This window comes from Canis lupus, chromosome 4 (assembly GCF_048164855.1).
Source record: "Canis lupus baileyi chromosome 4, mCanLup2.hap1, whole genome shotgun sequence".
Classification (NCBI taxonomy): Eukaryota; Metazoa; Chordata; class Mammalia; order Carnivora; family Canidae; genus Canis; species Canis lupus.
The window spans coordinates 76601517-76614538 of record NC_132841.1 but is presented as its reverse complement, the minus strand read 5'-3'; the positions used below and the strand labels follow the sequence as shown (position 1 = coordinate 76614538).

The following is a 13022-nucleotide window of genomic DNA, read 5'->3' as shown; positions in this document are numbered from 1 at the left end:
TACGAATATAGACACAAAAATCCCAACACAATACTAACAGTTCATAGCATATAAAAAGGATTATATGCCATACCAAGTGAGATGAATCCCAGAAAAGCAAAGTTGGTTCAACATCCAAAAATCAATGAACATAATATACCATATGAGTAGAATAAACTGTAAAAAGCAGATGATCATGTCCATAGATGCCCCCCAGAAAAGCATTTAACAAAATTCCACACATTTTCATAATAAAAATATTCAGCAAACCAGGAACAGAAGGGAACTGCCTCAACCTGATAAAGGACATCTATGAAAAATACACAGCTAATATCATTCTCAATGCAAAAGAATGCTTTCCCCTAAAAATTTTAGGAAGATGACAAAGATCTATTCTTCTATTCAGTATTATACTGGAAGCTCTAGCCGGGGCAACTATGTTAAGAGAATGAAATAAAAGGCATCCAGCCTGGAAAGGAAAAAGTAAAACTATCTCTATTTGTAGGTAATATGATCACATACACAAAAAATATCCTAAGAAATCCACTAAAAAATTATAAAACTATTAGAGCTAACAAATGAGAAGTTTCATCAGAAACTTAGTATTAAAATGGCAATCATTCACGAACTGATTTGCAGATTGAACATAATCCCTATCAAAATCCCAGCTGGCTTCTTTGCAAAAACTGACAAACTAATCCAAAATTTCACATGGAAATGTAATGGATTCAAAATAGCCAAAATAATCTTGAAAAAAAACATAAGCTGGAGATCTTGCATTTCTTATTTTCAAAACTTACTATAAAGCTGCAGTAATCAAGAGAGTGGTACTACATAAAGACATACATACAGATCAGTGGAAAAGAACTGACAGATATAATCTCCTCATATACACCATTAATTAATTTTCAATAAGGTGCCAAGATAATGTAGTGGAAAATGACTAGACTTTTCAACAAATGATGCAGTCACAACTGGATATCCACAGCCAGAGAATGCAATTGGACCCCTATACCACACCATAAACAAAAATTAACTCAAAAGAGACCAAATCTCTCAATGCAAGAGAAAAAAACACTATAGAACTCTTTAAAAAGATGTAAATCTCTTATGATTTTACATTAGGCAATGACTTCTTAGACATGACACCAATGGCACAAGCAACAACAAGATGTAATAGATAAACTGGACTTCATCAAAACTTTTCTGCTTTGAAGGATAGTTTCAAAAGAATGAAGAAATAATCCACAGAATGAAAAAAAATTTTTTGCAAATTTGTATCTGATAAGAAACTCGTATATAGAATATATAAAAATTGTTATAAATCAGTAATTTTAAAAAGTCACAAAGGACCACATATTCTATGATACCATATTGTATCTGGAATATATAAAAATGATTATAAGTCAATAATTTTAAAAAGCTGGTCACAAAGGACCACATATTGTATGATACCATTAATACAAAATGTTCAGAATAGGCAAATCCATAAAGACTGAAAGTAGAATAGTGGTTGCTGAGGCCTGGGCAGACTCAGGGGAAATGGAGAGTATGGGTTTCTTTTCAGGATGCTGAAAACATTCTAAAATTAAGTAGTGATCATGATCACACCATTTTGTGACCATTTTAAAAATCACTGAATTGCATACTTTATTTTTACTTTTTTAAAGACTTTATTTATTTATTCATGAGAGTCATAGAGAGAGAGGCAGAGACTTAGGCAGAGAGAGAAGCAGGCTCCCTGCAATGAGCCCAATACAGGATTCATTCCAGGACCCCAGGATCATGATCTAAGCCGAAGACAGAGGCTCAACCACTGAGCCACCCAGGTGTCCCTGAATTGTACACTTTAAACAGGTGACTTATATGGTATGTGAAAGATATCTCAATAAAGCTGTTATTAACAAAAGCTACTTTACCTTGAGGGAGTTGGGTCATCTTGGCCAAGGCGTGACATAATATTTATTAAGGTGTTAATTCCTATTTAAAAAATAAACAAGTGAATACTATTAGAAGCATTCTAGGACCATGATCTGAAGAAAGAAAATTATCTATCTTACCCCATTTGACTTCAAAAGGCTTGATATTTGCATGTCTACAAGTCAACTTAGTTAATTAAAACACTTGATAGGAGCAAAAACTTTTTCTAGAAAACTCATTCATCCTTCTAATAATGCTCAAAGTAAATGCTGTTATGTATGGGTCAGAAAGCACTACACAATGAGAGCATGCAACAGTCACCAGGAAACTATTCCTGATGGGGATTTAATTTATAATAGGGAACACAGGCCAAAACACAAGAGTAGAATCCAAACATACCTTTTTTCCTCATGTGCATGTGATGAACTTTTCTATCTCCATATTTGGGCTGCCGAATTCCACAGTTAGATAAAGAATTCCTGGCATGATCAGGATTCATTCCAAAATTTAAGTGATGACTCGGATGAGTCATGGCCAGCTAAAATTTCAACAAAACAAATTTAGTCTTAAAAACTCAGCATAGAAGTGCCATCTTTATATCACCTCAAATAAAAGAGAAAAGAGATCTATCTATCCAGTCGAAATTTTAAGCCCTGATCTTTCCATCTTATATTCTCCAGGGTCAAATTTCTAGAGCTCTGGTACAAGCCCTTTCTAAAAGGAAACCCCAAAATCACATTTTTGAAGGAGAATTAGAACAGTCATCATCTGGAAAGAAGAGCCTGACAGAAGGGAAGACTGAAAGAAGAGATTCAGGTTTGACAGGCAAATTTTAGCTTTCATCTATTTCTTTAGGGACAGTGTCCCCCCCCCCAAAAAAAAAAAAAGTGAGAAAAAGTGTTTGGAAGTGGCAACCAGAATGGAGTAATGAAGACAGCAATGTTTCTTCTAAACATCCTCATCATCTCCCTGAATGGAGAATCTCAATGCTCCATTTGTAACCTGCAAGGTGAATTACTTTATTTTGCTATTATGCGAGTGTACAGGAAAGTAATTCTTACCTGTAACAGACAACGATCTTGGAAAGTATATCCTATCAACTTGTCTAGATGCATTAGGCATTGGTGGTAGCGGATATGATGGGTCAAAACAGGTAACATCATTGCATGCTAAGAAAAAAATTTCAATATGTTTAACTTTATAAAAAACTTACTGCTTCATTTATTTTACAACAAACAAGAACCATTTTTCCTATTCCAGATTTCAACTGCCAAAGCCATGAAACAGTTTATTGGCCGCATGGCATCCTTGCAAATTCCCTCTTGAGGGGTGGTGCATTATATTTGCTAAGAGTATAGTCTCTGGAATCACAATGCCTGCATCTGATTTCCTGCTGTGTCTCATTCATTGTGGGACTTGGCAGGGGAGTTATTTGAACTCTGTTTCCTCACCTACAGAATGGAGATAATCAGGATAGCTAGCCACTTTGGGGATGGGAAGGCAGTGGTTAAAAGGATTAAATGAGCGGATAACAAAATACTGTTTAGTACAAAGCCTTAGCACTCACTCAAGTAGGAAAAGCCCTTCGTCATCAGTACTCAGTAGGGTAAGCTCAAGTAAGCCAGCAGAATTTCTGTGTCTCCTTGTGTATCTTTAATGCTAAGAGAATGGACCAGAACTCACAAATTCCGAAACTCTGTCAGGGTCAAGACACTTATGGGAACTAAGGAAAATGACTCTTCCCCAGAAAAATGCCTATGTGCACAAACATACCAAAAATGTATGCAATTTTAATGGGTTCACAGACCCCTAAAAGCCCACCACTATCCTCTAAGTAAGAACTTCCTAGGGGATCCCTGGGTGGCGCAGCGGTTTGGCGCCTGCCTTTGGCCCAGGGCACGATCCTGGAGACCCGGGATCGAATCCCATATCGGGCTCCCGGTGCATGGAGCCTGCTTCTCCCTCTGCCTGTGTCTCTGCCTCTCTCTCTCTCACTGTGTGCCTATCATAAATAAATTTAAAAAAAAATTAAAAAAAAAAAAAAAAAAAAAAGAACTTCCTAGCCAGATGATCTCAAAAAGCCATTCTAGGTTTAATACTTAATGATCTAATATTTCAAGGACAATTTTTATAAAACCACCAATACAGTTAAATCACCTGAGGACATAGAACTTTTACTTTTGTTTCAATCACTTTTCATTCGACTAAAGATTCCTTCCTTATTGGGAGATAATTTCATAAGAAGCATAGCCTTTTCTTTCTTTCTTTCTTTCTTTTTTTTAAATAAAAAAGAGTTCCCTAGAACTCAAGAGAAAGGAGGAGTCATTCTTATTCATCAGAACCTAGAGGCCGGGCACAGCCCACAGAATGACTGACATGTGCTTTATATCATTTTAGTCTTTGAAGTGTTTTCAAATGGTATTGTTTAAAAATACATGAAAATGGATTTGCTTGAAACTGCAGAAATCAGTTTCCTGTATTAACTCAATAAGGAAAGATTAGTGCTCCCAAGTAGGAACTCCAATCAAAAGGAAGTCCTTCTTTCCAGTTCAAGTCAATAAATACAGATTGAGCACCTCCTCATCCAAGGTTTACTACAGTTATGGAAGAGAAAAAGGATAAAGGCACATTCTTTGCCCTCAAGGGCTTACCAGAGATGTCATTGTGATCTGAATTACTGGCATTTTGTCCACTTTGTTTTTATAAGTGATGCATTAAAATATACAATAATACATAAATAAAATGTGTGGCCAAAGGATAGTATCACTTTCCAGGCATTTAAATTGCAGAAAGCTCAACAGAGTTGATGCTTCTATTTCTACCTTTCTCAAGGCAGAAAGGTCATGAAGACTACACAATGCACTTATCTTTCTAAAGTATGAACTCAAACTGGTGAATCCTATATTTTTTTAATATCTCCACTGAGGGATGGATCATCACCTGTCAAGAAAATGACGCTCTTCATGGTATTATGCTAAGTGAAATAAATCAATTACAGAAAGACAAATACCATATGATCTCACTTACATGTGGAATCTAAAAAACAAAACAAAAAACAGAAACAAATAAATGAAATTTAAGTATACCAAAACGATACAGAGAACAAACTGGTGGTTTCCAGTGGGAAGAGTCGTGGGCTGGAGAATGGACAAAATGGATGAAGGAGATTAAGAGGTTCAAACTTTCAGTTATAAAATACATAAGTCACAGCGATGAAAAGTACAGAACTGGAAATATAGTCAATAGTGTTGTAATAATGTATGATGACAGATAGTGACTACACTTATGGTGAGCACTTATAACATATAGAATTGTTGAATCACTATGTTGTGCAGCTTAAACTGATAGAACACTGTATGCCAACTATACTTAATGAATTTTTTTAAAAAGGAAAGAACACCTTTTTTAGAGTACTCTGATGATTAAAAACTTATTATTAACATTTAGCCCAAATTTGTTTCTTCTGAAGATTTTTCCCTTTAACCTAGCTGTACCCCCAGAAACAAACAAAATAACACGTAACAGCAACATTTCCACATCTTCTCTTGGTTACCCTAAGTCTTATTTCCTTTAACCTTCACTCATGTGAAACAGCTTTGAGTTCCTTCACTACTTCCTCTAAACTTGCTCCAAATGGAACCAGTTTCTCTTTCCAGGTAAGAATACCTGGAAAGTATTTCTTGTGAATACCACTAAAAGGTATATATATATGACCCAAGTCCATCCTATAACCGAGACAACAAAGTCTTAATGTTACCTGCAAGACTGTTAAAATTTCTAGCTCTGTTTTTTTAAATTATCAATCTTTGCAATGTTAAAATATAATCGCTGAGCATCTCCCCTGAAACCCACCAACCCAGATCTGGCAAATGTTTTCATTAAAAAAAGCTTATTTATAGATTGTTTGGCAATGACTGTTATGTAGTTTTTTGTTTTTTAAGATTTTACTTATTTTACTTATTTTACTTATTTATTCATGAGACACACACACACACACAGAGGCAGAGACACAGGCAGAGGGAGAAGCAGGCTCCCTGTGGGGAGCCTGATGCGGGACTTGATCCTAAGACCCCGACTTGATCCTAAGACCCCAGGATCATGACCTGAGCAGAAGGCAGATGCTCAACCACTGAGCCACTCAGGTGCCCCCATTATGTAGTTTTTAAAGCTATTTAAATTCTCTCATTAAAACTGAGCAAGTAGAATAGCAAAACAGAACTATAAACAATATGAACAGTTAGAATTAGACATTGTACCTCCGTAAATGCCTAAACAAGACAGGCTGAGGACAAAGACCCAAGGAGGTCTCAGCATCAGTGATCAAAAAGACAGGGAGCATAGCAGGGCTTCTGACCCTCCTAATAATGCAAGAACCCCCAAAATAACATATATTCATAAGAAATATGACCAAAACTGGAGAGGGCTCTGCAGAATCCAACCAACTGGGTAAGTACAAGAGGACTGTATAATCATGCCCAAGAAGCAGAGGCCCTCTATATGCTCAAAATTAAAAACTGAAGCTCCCTTCCAGGGTAAAGCCCCATGGTGTGAAGAAAGCGCTGGGAGTAAGTCACATTTAAGCAGGAGAGGAATAAAGGGCAAAAAAAAAAAAGAGAAAGTCCAGATAAAATAGGGGCAGGAAGCAGCAGGGGAAGGTCTCACGTATCATGAGGCCATTTTTTTTTTTTTTTAATCACTTTGCAAAAGCAGCAGGAGGGGCTCTAGAACCATGAAAAGCTAATTTGGCTTATACCTCTTTCCTCAAAGTACAGGGAAATATTTCACTTACTTATACAACATTATTTAACTTGAAGAGCAAAGAAAAGAACCATGATCAAATTCTACCCAAGGATTTTATCAGGAAACAGAGAAAAGGAATAGAATAAGTTTCCTCCAGTAATTTTTTAAAAAGCCAGAAAAACATGCCAACAAAACAGACGAAAGCTGTAACCTAACATTTCAAAACATGCTAAACAAAATCAAGAAAGCAACAGAAGCTATAAAAAAAAACTACAAATAAATATTAATTATATAAATATAATATATAATATATATATAATATAATAAGTTATAGTAATTCAGAAATGAAATGACTGGATGAAAGGAAGATTTGAAAAGAAGTTACAAAACTCAGGGAAAAGTGTGTGTGTGTGTGTGTGTGTGTGTGTGCTTATATTAAAAAAGAAAATTAAATCATTTCTAAAAGATGGCTACCCTTTGGAATATGGGATGGCAAGAATGGGGTAGAAGAAAAGAGATACAAATTAGATTTTTAAAACAGACTTGGCTTTGTAAACCTGAGTTTGAAATTATGGTAAATATTTTACAGAATTATAAAATAATATTTAATTTTTAAAAGAAATACTTAAAATCGAAAGTCAAATGAAATAAATGAATCTGTGTAACCAGTTCGTAGTATAAGCGTAAGTGACCTAAAACACAGTATTCTGAGAGTGCATGCTTTGTGTGATATAACTGTAGATAATCACAGACAAAAAGGAATACCCTCAAACAAACAAACAACTACTTCCCGTAATCATTTTGTTGGTGTAGCCATTAATATTGTTATTCTGGGACTACTGTTTATGTATTACAGAATAAATCAAATGAGTAATTTATCTTGGTGCTATATGGAATCCCTATATGGGATCAGTACCAAAGAGAAGATTCTTTTTTTCAAGTATTCTAATTAATAAATGCAAAAATAAAGAATTAAAAGATCACTTTGGCAGCTCTTAATGAATACTGGGTCTAGGTCATTATTCATCAGTGACTAATAATGTCACACACAAAAAAAGAGACCACGGATGCATCTAGAGGGTATTGTTAAGTGAATAAGCCAGACAGAGAAAAACAAAAAAACTCTGTGATTTACTTTATGCAGAATCTAAAAAACAAAATGAATGAACAAACAACAAAAGTCAAACAGACTCATAAATACAAAAAACATATTGGAAAAAAAAAAACAAATTGGAGGCTACCAAAGAGGACAGAGCTAGGAGAATGGATGAAATGGGTAAAGGGAATTAAGAAGTATAAACTCCCAGTTATAAAGTAAATAAGTCACAGAGATAAAAAGTACAGCACAAGGAATATTGTCAATAAAACCATAATACACTTACCATGGTATTTCATAATGTATATGATTGAGAAGAAATACATTCTAGTTTGAAGACTTATTTCTTCAACTGAAAATTGGTCAGATTTCTATGAACAGAATTCATTCTCTAAAAGAACTATTAAATATTTGGATAATCACTTATTATAAAAATGGAGAGAGAGAGAGAAACTACACTACCACCTATGAAAAAGTTGTGCAAAAAAATAAACTTACATCTGATCACTGACACCAACAGAACTTCTGATGCTGGAAACATTCTGCACCTCCGCTGCTGTAATAGGCACTGGCCAGATGTGTCTATAAAGTGCTTGAAATGTGGCTAGGACAGCTAAGAACCAAATATTTTATTTCATTTAATTCTATTTAAATTAAATTTAATAGCCACATATGGTCAGTGGTATTGTACCAGACAGCAGTTTACAACAATTTACAGGAAATATAGGGGAGAGAAGCACATGTTAAACAATACCATGACGTCGCAATCAGCATATTAGACCTTAGAACAGATTTGCAAGGAAAACAAAGGGAAAAATGCAATGAGAACCTAAAGAGTAAAGAGACTTAAAACACATCAGCTCATCACAATGTACAGACCTTGTCTGAATGCCTATTCAAGCAAACTGAAACAGATCTAGCAGACAATCTGGAAAACATGAACAGTGACTGTATGTGATGTCATAGAGATGCTGCTGGTAACAACTAACGTTGTGTGAGGATGGCAAAGTGCTCACTACACTTTTTTCTTTCATCATGTAGATGTTCGAAATTTGCATAATAAAAATGTAACTTTAACAGTTCTCTATCAGGCCAGTTAGCCTTCAAGCAAAATCTGCTTCTCTTCCTTTAGAAGAAGCACTATCTCTAGTTTAAAAAAAAAAAAAAATGAACTATCTCACATGGCCCCCAAATTTGTTAGCAGTAACTATGAAGCCATATGTCTCTCAGAGGTATAAATCTCCATTTCCTCCCCAAGTTCTAACTTAGAAAATGATTCCTTTGAATGTGTTGTCCAAAACCTCTTAATCTCTCGATATTTTTCTTCAGCGTTCAGTCACCCCTTGGTAGATCACGAAGTGAGAATGTCAGTTAGTGCGATATTGCATGGCAGCCTTCTATTGCATTCCAGAGTCACTGCGTGAAGACATCACAGCTATTAATGAGTCCAAAAACAGCCCTATGTCTACTCAGTACAAATACCAACTGTCACAGCTCAGCTTGTCTTCCTGGCGCCAAGGGCAATTCTCCACACACCTGGACCTCTGTAGTTTGCTCAGGGAGTTAGCACCCCCAGGTACGGCATAACCTTATAAGGGTTATATAACCATAATGGTAGTGCATTCCTTGCGCCTTTTTTGAGGTCTGTTTGTCACCTTTATCCATTCCCCGTTCTATGGTTCAGCTTACGGATTCTCACGAACCACCTCCTTACTACAGCAGAGGATACCGGTACCTGCTTCTATAAGATACCAATTCAACCTCGGTGGGCAGGACCCCATTCTTAAAATACAGATCCTGTAGCAACATGCTGCCTTTCTTCCTTTTCTGAGGCATACTTGAATTTTTCAGCCTCAGTTTCAAGTTTTATTTTTTTATTTTTATATATATATTTTTAAAGATCTTATTTATTTATTCATGAGACACACACACACACACACACAGCGAGAGAGAGAGAGAGAGAGAGAGAGAGGCAGAGACACAGGCAGAGGGAGAAGCAGGCTCCATGCAGGGAGACTGACGCGGGACTTGATCCTGGGTCTCCAATCAGGCCCTGGGCCAAAGGCGCTAAACCGCTGAGCCACCGGGGCTGCCCCAGTTTCAGGTTTTAATTCTTGCTTTTGGCCCCCGTATTTCCTAGAAGTCACTCTAATAAACAGCAACACAGAAAAAAACCTTTCAATAGTTTTGTCTCTATACAGTTTCAAGTTCTGCATTTAGTTCACGTGTAATTACAGGTTCCAGGCCCAGCCCTGGATTTCCATCCTCCTAACATTGGTTGGGGCATCAGGTAGAATTTTCTAACCACATAAAAACCCTAATAACTTCTCTGGTTGGGAAATTATACTTCTAGAAGAAGAGGCTGGTACTTAGGTTTCTCTACCTTAGATTTATCAAAACAAGTTTTATCTCCAGCAGCAGCCAGGTAACATCACAAGGCTTTTGCCAGCAACCTACTGGCAATTATTACCAATGAACAGTAGGTTCTGTATCAATGAGTTAGCAAATAGAGAATCCCTCCCCTATCCCCACCCCTGAAGATTTTAGAGAAGTGCTTTTTTTTCCTTAAAATTAAGTACGAGTCTGTTACAGGCTTTAAGATTATTCAAGAGGGATCCCTGGGTGGCGCAGCGGTTTGGCGCCTGCCTTTGGCCCAGGGCGCGATCCTGGAGACCCGGGATCGAATCCCACATCGGGCTCCCGGTGCATGGAGCCTGCTTCTCCCTCTGCCTGTGTCTCTGCCTCTCTCTCTCTCTCTCTGTGACTATCATAAATTTAAAAAAAAAAAAAAAAAAAGATTATTCAAGATTATTATTTAACTATTATTTCTCAGATTCTTCTCCTTCAATACCAAACATACTAAATGCCTTTATTTTGAAGGTTTTAAACTGCATTATTACATGCCAGGTGCCATCTTATTTGAGGAACACATACAAAAAAGAAACATTTATTCCAGGATAAGAAATTAAATAAAGCCAACATTACTGGTAAAAAATAGGAGGATTGGAAACTGGAAACATGGCTTCTAAACAGATGGCAGTTGTCTTTGGAAGAGGGGGAGTCCTACAGAGGAAGGGACTATTATTAGATCAAGGAGTATTCACCTTGGCAGGAGTTTTAATCAGGATCCAATTTCTCTGACCATTTAGTCAAAGGAACTGAGTGTTTTTGCCAGCCAGTCTCCAAACAGAATGTAAAATATAATACATGTAGATCTGATAACCTCGTCCTCTGGCTGCTTCTCATCTAAGAAGTCAGCGTAAGATATTTGTGTCACAGCTGAAGAACACAGAACTGCAATGGAACAGATGATTCTGCACCCGTATGCATGCATGTCGCCAAAAGAGAGGAAAGCGGGCTCGATGCTTTAAACAAAATTGTGTTCAGTGGAACAGAACTGCCTCAGGGCCTGCTACACAGGGTGGAAATCAAGTACAACGGGAGAACTCCCTCCATACCCACCACCCACCAATCAGTTATTTTTTTTTATCTTTTTACAAATTAGGGCTCTACAGAATTTTGTTTTTAAAAAAAAGTTCAAAGTTAACCAAAAACACAAGTTTAAAATTCACTGAGCTGAAAGATCTCTAAGGTCCCTTCCAGTTAATAATGCTCTACAATTTTATGATGTCTCTATCAACTCTGACTTATCATTGAGAGGACCAGATTTTGAGCAGATTGTTGAACATTCTGCTCATGGTTTTGTTTTAAGATTTTATTTATTTATTTGAGAAGGAAAGAGAAAGATGAGAGAGAGAGAGAGAGATCACAAGCAGAAGGGAGGGGCAGAAGGAGAGGGAGAAGCAGGCCCCTCACTGAGCAGGGATCCTGGGAATCATGACCTGAGCCAAAGGCAGAGGCTTAACTGAGCCACCCAGGCACCCTCTGCTCATCATTCTTATGCTGTCTACCTTAGGATGACATTATGTTTGTTTTGGAGGAAAATAAAAATTAGATAATATAGCGTCAAGGTCCTAAGAAAAAATCAGCAGAAGATACTCATTTCTGAATACTTAGAGTAAAAAATTAAAAAAAAAAAATTGGTCAGTTAGCAAAATAACTGACAACTTGGTAGATACAGCTGGCTGCCACTATAGAGAATTAATTCTCCATCTAGTAACATGGCATCAACAGTAGTCCATCTTAACACAAAAATATATAGCTCTGGAATCACAATGTAAATGAATCACCTAGCAGTACCTTTAATAATAAGATTAAATCCCACTGTTCAATATAATAATTAAATGCCAACACTGACTTAAAGAAAAAATACCTCATTATGATGAAATAAATACCCAAGACTGCTTGAACGTATTACCAAACACATGCTACACAAAACAAGAGTGAGTGGAAGCCTGTAAGCATTCTTCCCAAAGGCTGAACATGGCACACTACACTACCTGACCTGACCCCTGCCTGGGTGACCTCCTCGCCTTTACTATAATTCCCATGGAGCACAACCAGTATCAATCATAACAAGAGAATTGAGTGAAGAGTCAGAGAATATGTTGGGTTTTAGGGGTCTCTAATATATTATAAATTCCACTCATAGGGAAAACAAAAATAGTTATTAGTGAGAGTTATATATAGTTGAAATGTTCCTCTATTAGTTCATCTAAGGAAAAAATCTGTTATCATTTGACTCAAATATGAAATTCATACTGATTTTGTTCATTAATGCCTTCAGTTCTCTGCAATGTAAGTTTGACTCATCAGTCTGGAAAGTCTGTACACATCATCTTCAGGAGTCTGCCTGTACAGCTGCTGGAATCGCTCTTTTGACAAGCGCCCACACGCATTGCACACAGGCAGATGCATTTGAAAAACACACTTGCCTTCACTCAACAGGCAGAGACAGAATTTAGCATTACTAAGTAACTGCCCCCCAACTCATCCTACCACCGTGCACATGTATGCATGCATTCATGCAGGGGCACACACACGCACACACACACACAGCTAAACAAGATGAAAACTGACACAAAAACAAAACCCAAACAATAGAAAACAATTTATGGTTGGTGTTCCATTTAGCTACAAGATTGTATGTTCTGTAGCAACTCATCTCATCCGCATTAGGAAAACTTCAGTGGCAGATGCCTTTTAAAGAGATATATAGGTATAAATGTGTTCTTAGAGGCGTCATCACCTGACAGACATCAGAACGGATGCCAGTTTTCCAAAATCCTTGACTACTTAGCTCCACTGTTACTTCTCGCCTCATTGTATTCTTCTGTCGTATTTTTTGGAGTGCTTCCTAGAAAAGAACTCATTATGATGAGTAAAC

General features: G+C 36.8%; 1 protein-coding gene and 1 long non-coding RNA gene across 10 annotated transcripts in view; one reads left to right on the top strand and one right to left on the bottom strand.

Moving 5' to 3' along the window:
- The window catches only part of DROSHA (drosha ribonuclease III), a 121202-nt gene that overhangs the window by 44188 nt on the left and 63992 nt on the right, over positions 1 to 13022 (bottom strand). For all 9 annotated transcript variants that reach the window (XR_012030348.1, XR_012030347.1, XM_072825003.1 and 6 more), the window contains 4 exons: positions 12885 to 12992; positions 2961 to 3068; positions 2299 to 2437; positions 1899 to 1959 (listed from right to left, as the gene is read on the bottom strand). Coding sequence is in view for 7 of the 9 variants with exons in the window: in XM_072825003.1 (XP_072681104.1) it covers positions 1899 to 1959; positions 2299 to 2437; positions 2961 to 3068; positions 12885 to 12992 (416 nt within the window). In the remaining 2 variants the exon portion in view is untranslated. The remainder of the gene's footprint in view (positions 1 to 1898; positions 1960 to 2298; positions 2438 to 2960; positions 3069 to 12884; positions 12993 to 13022) is intronic.
- Positions 1 to 13022, top strand: part of LOC140632703 (uncharacterized) — an 81140-nt gene that overhangs the window by 32499 nt on the left and 35619 nt on the right. The window lies entirely within an intron of this gene.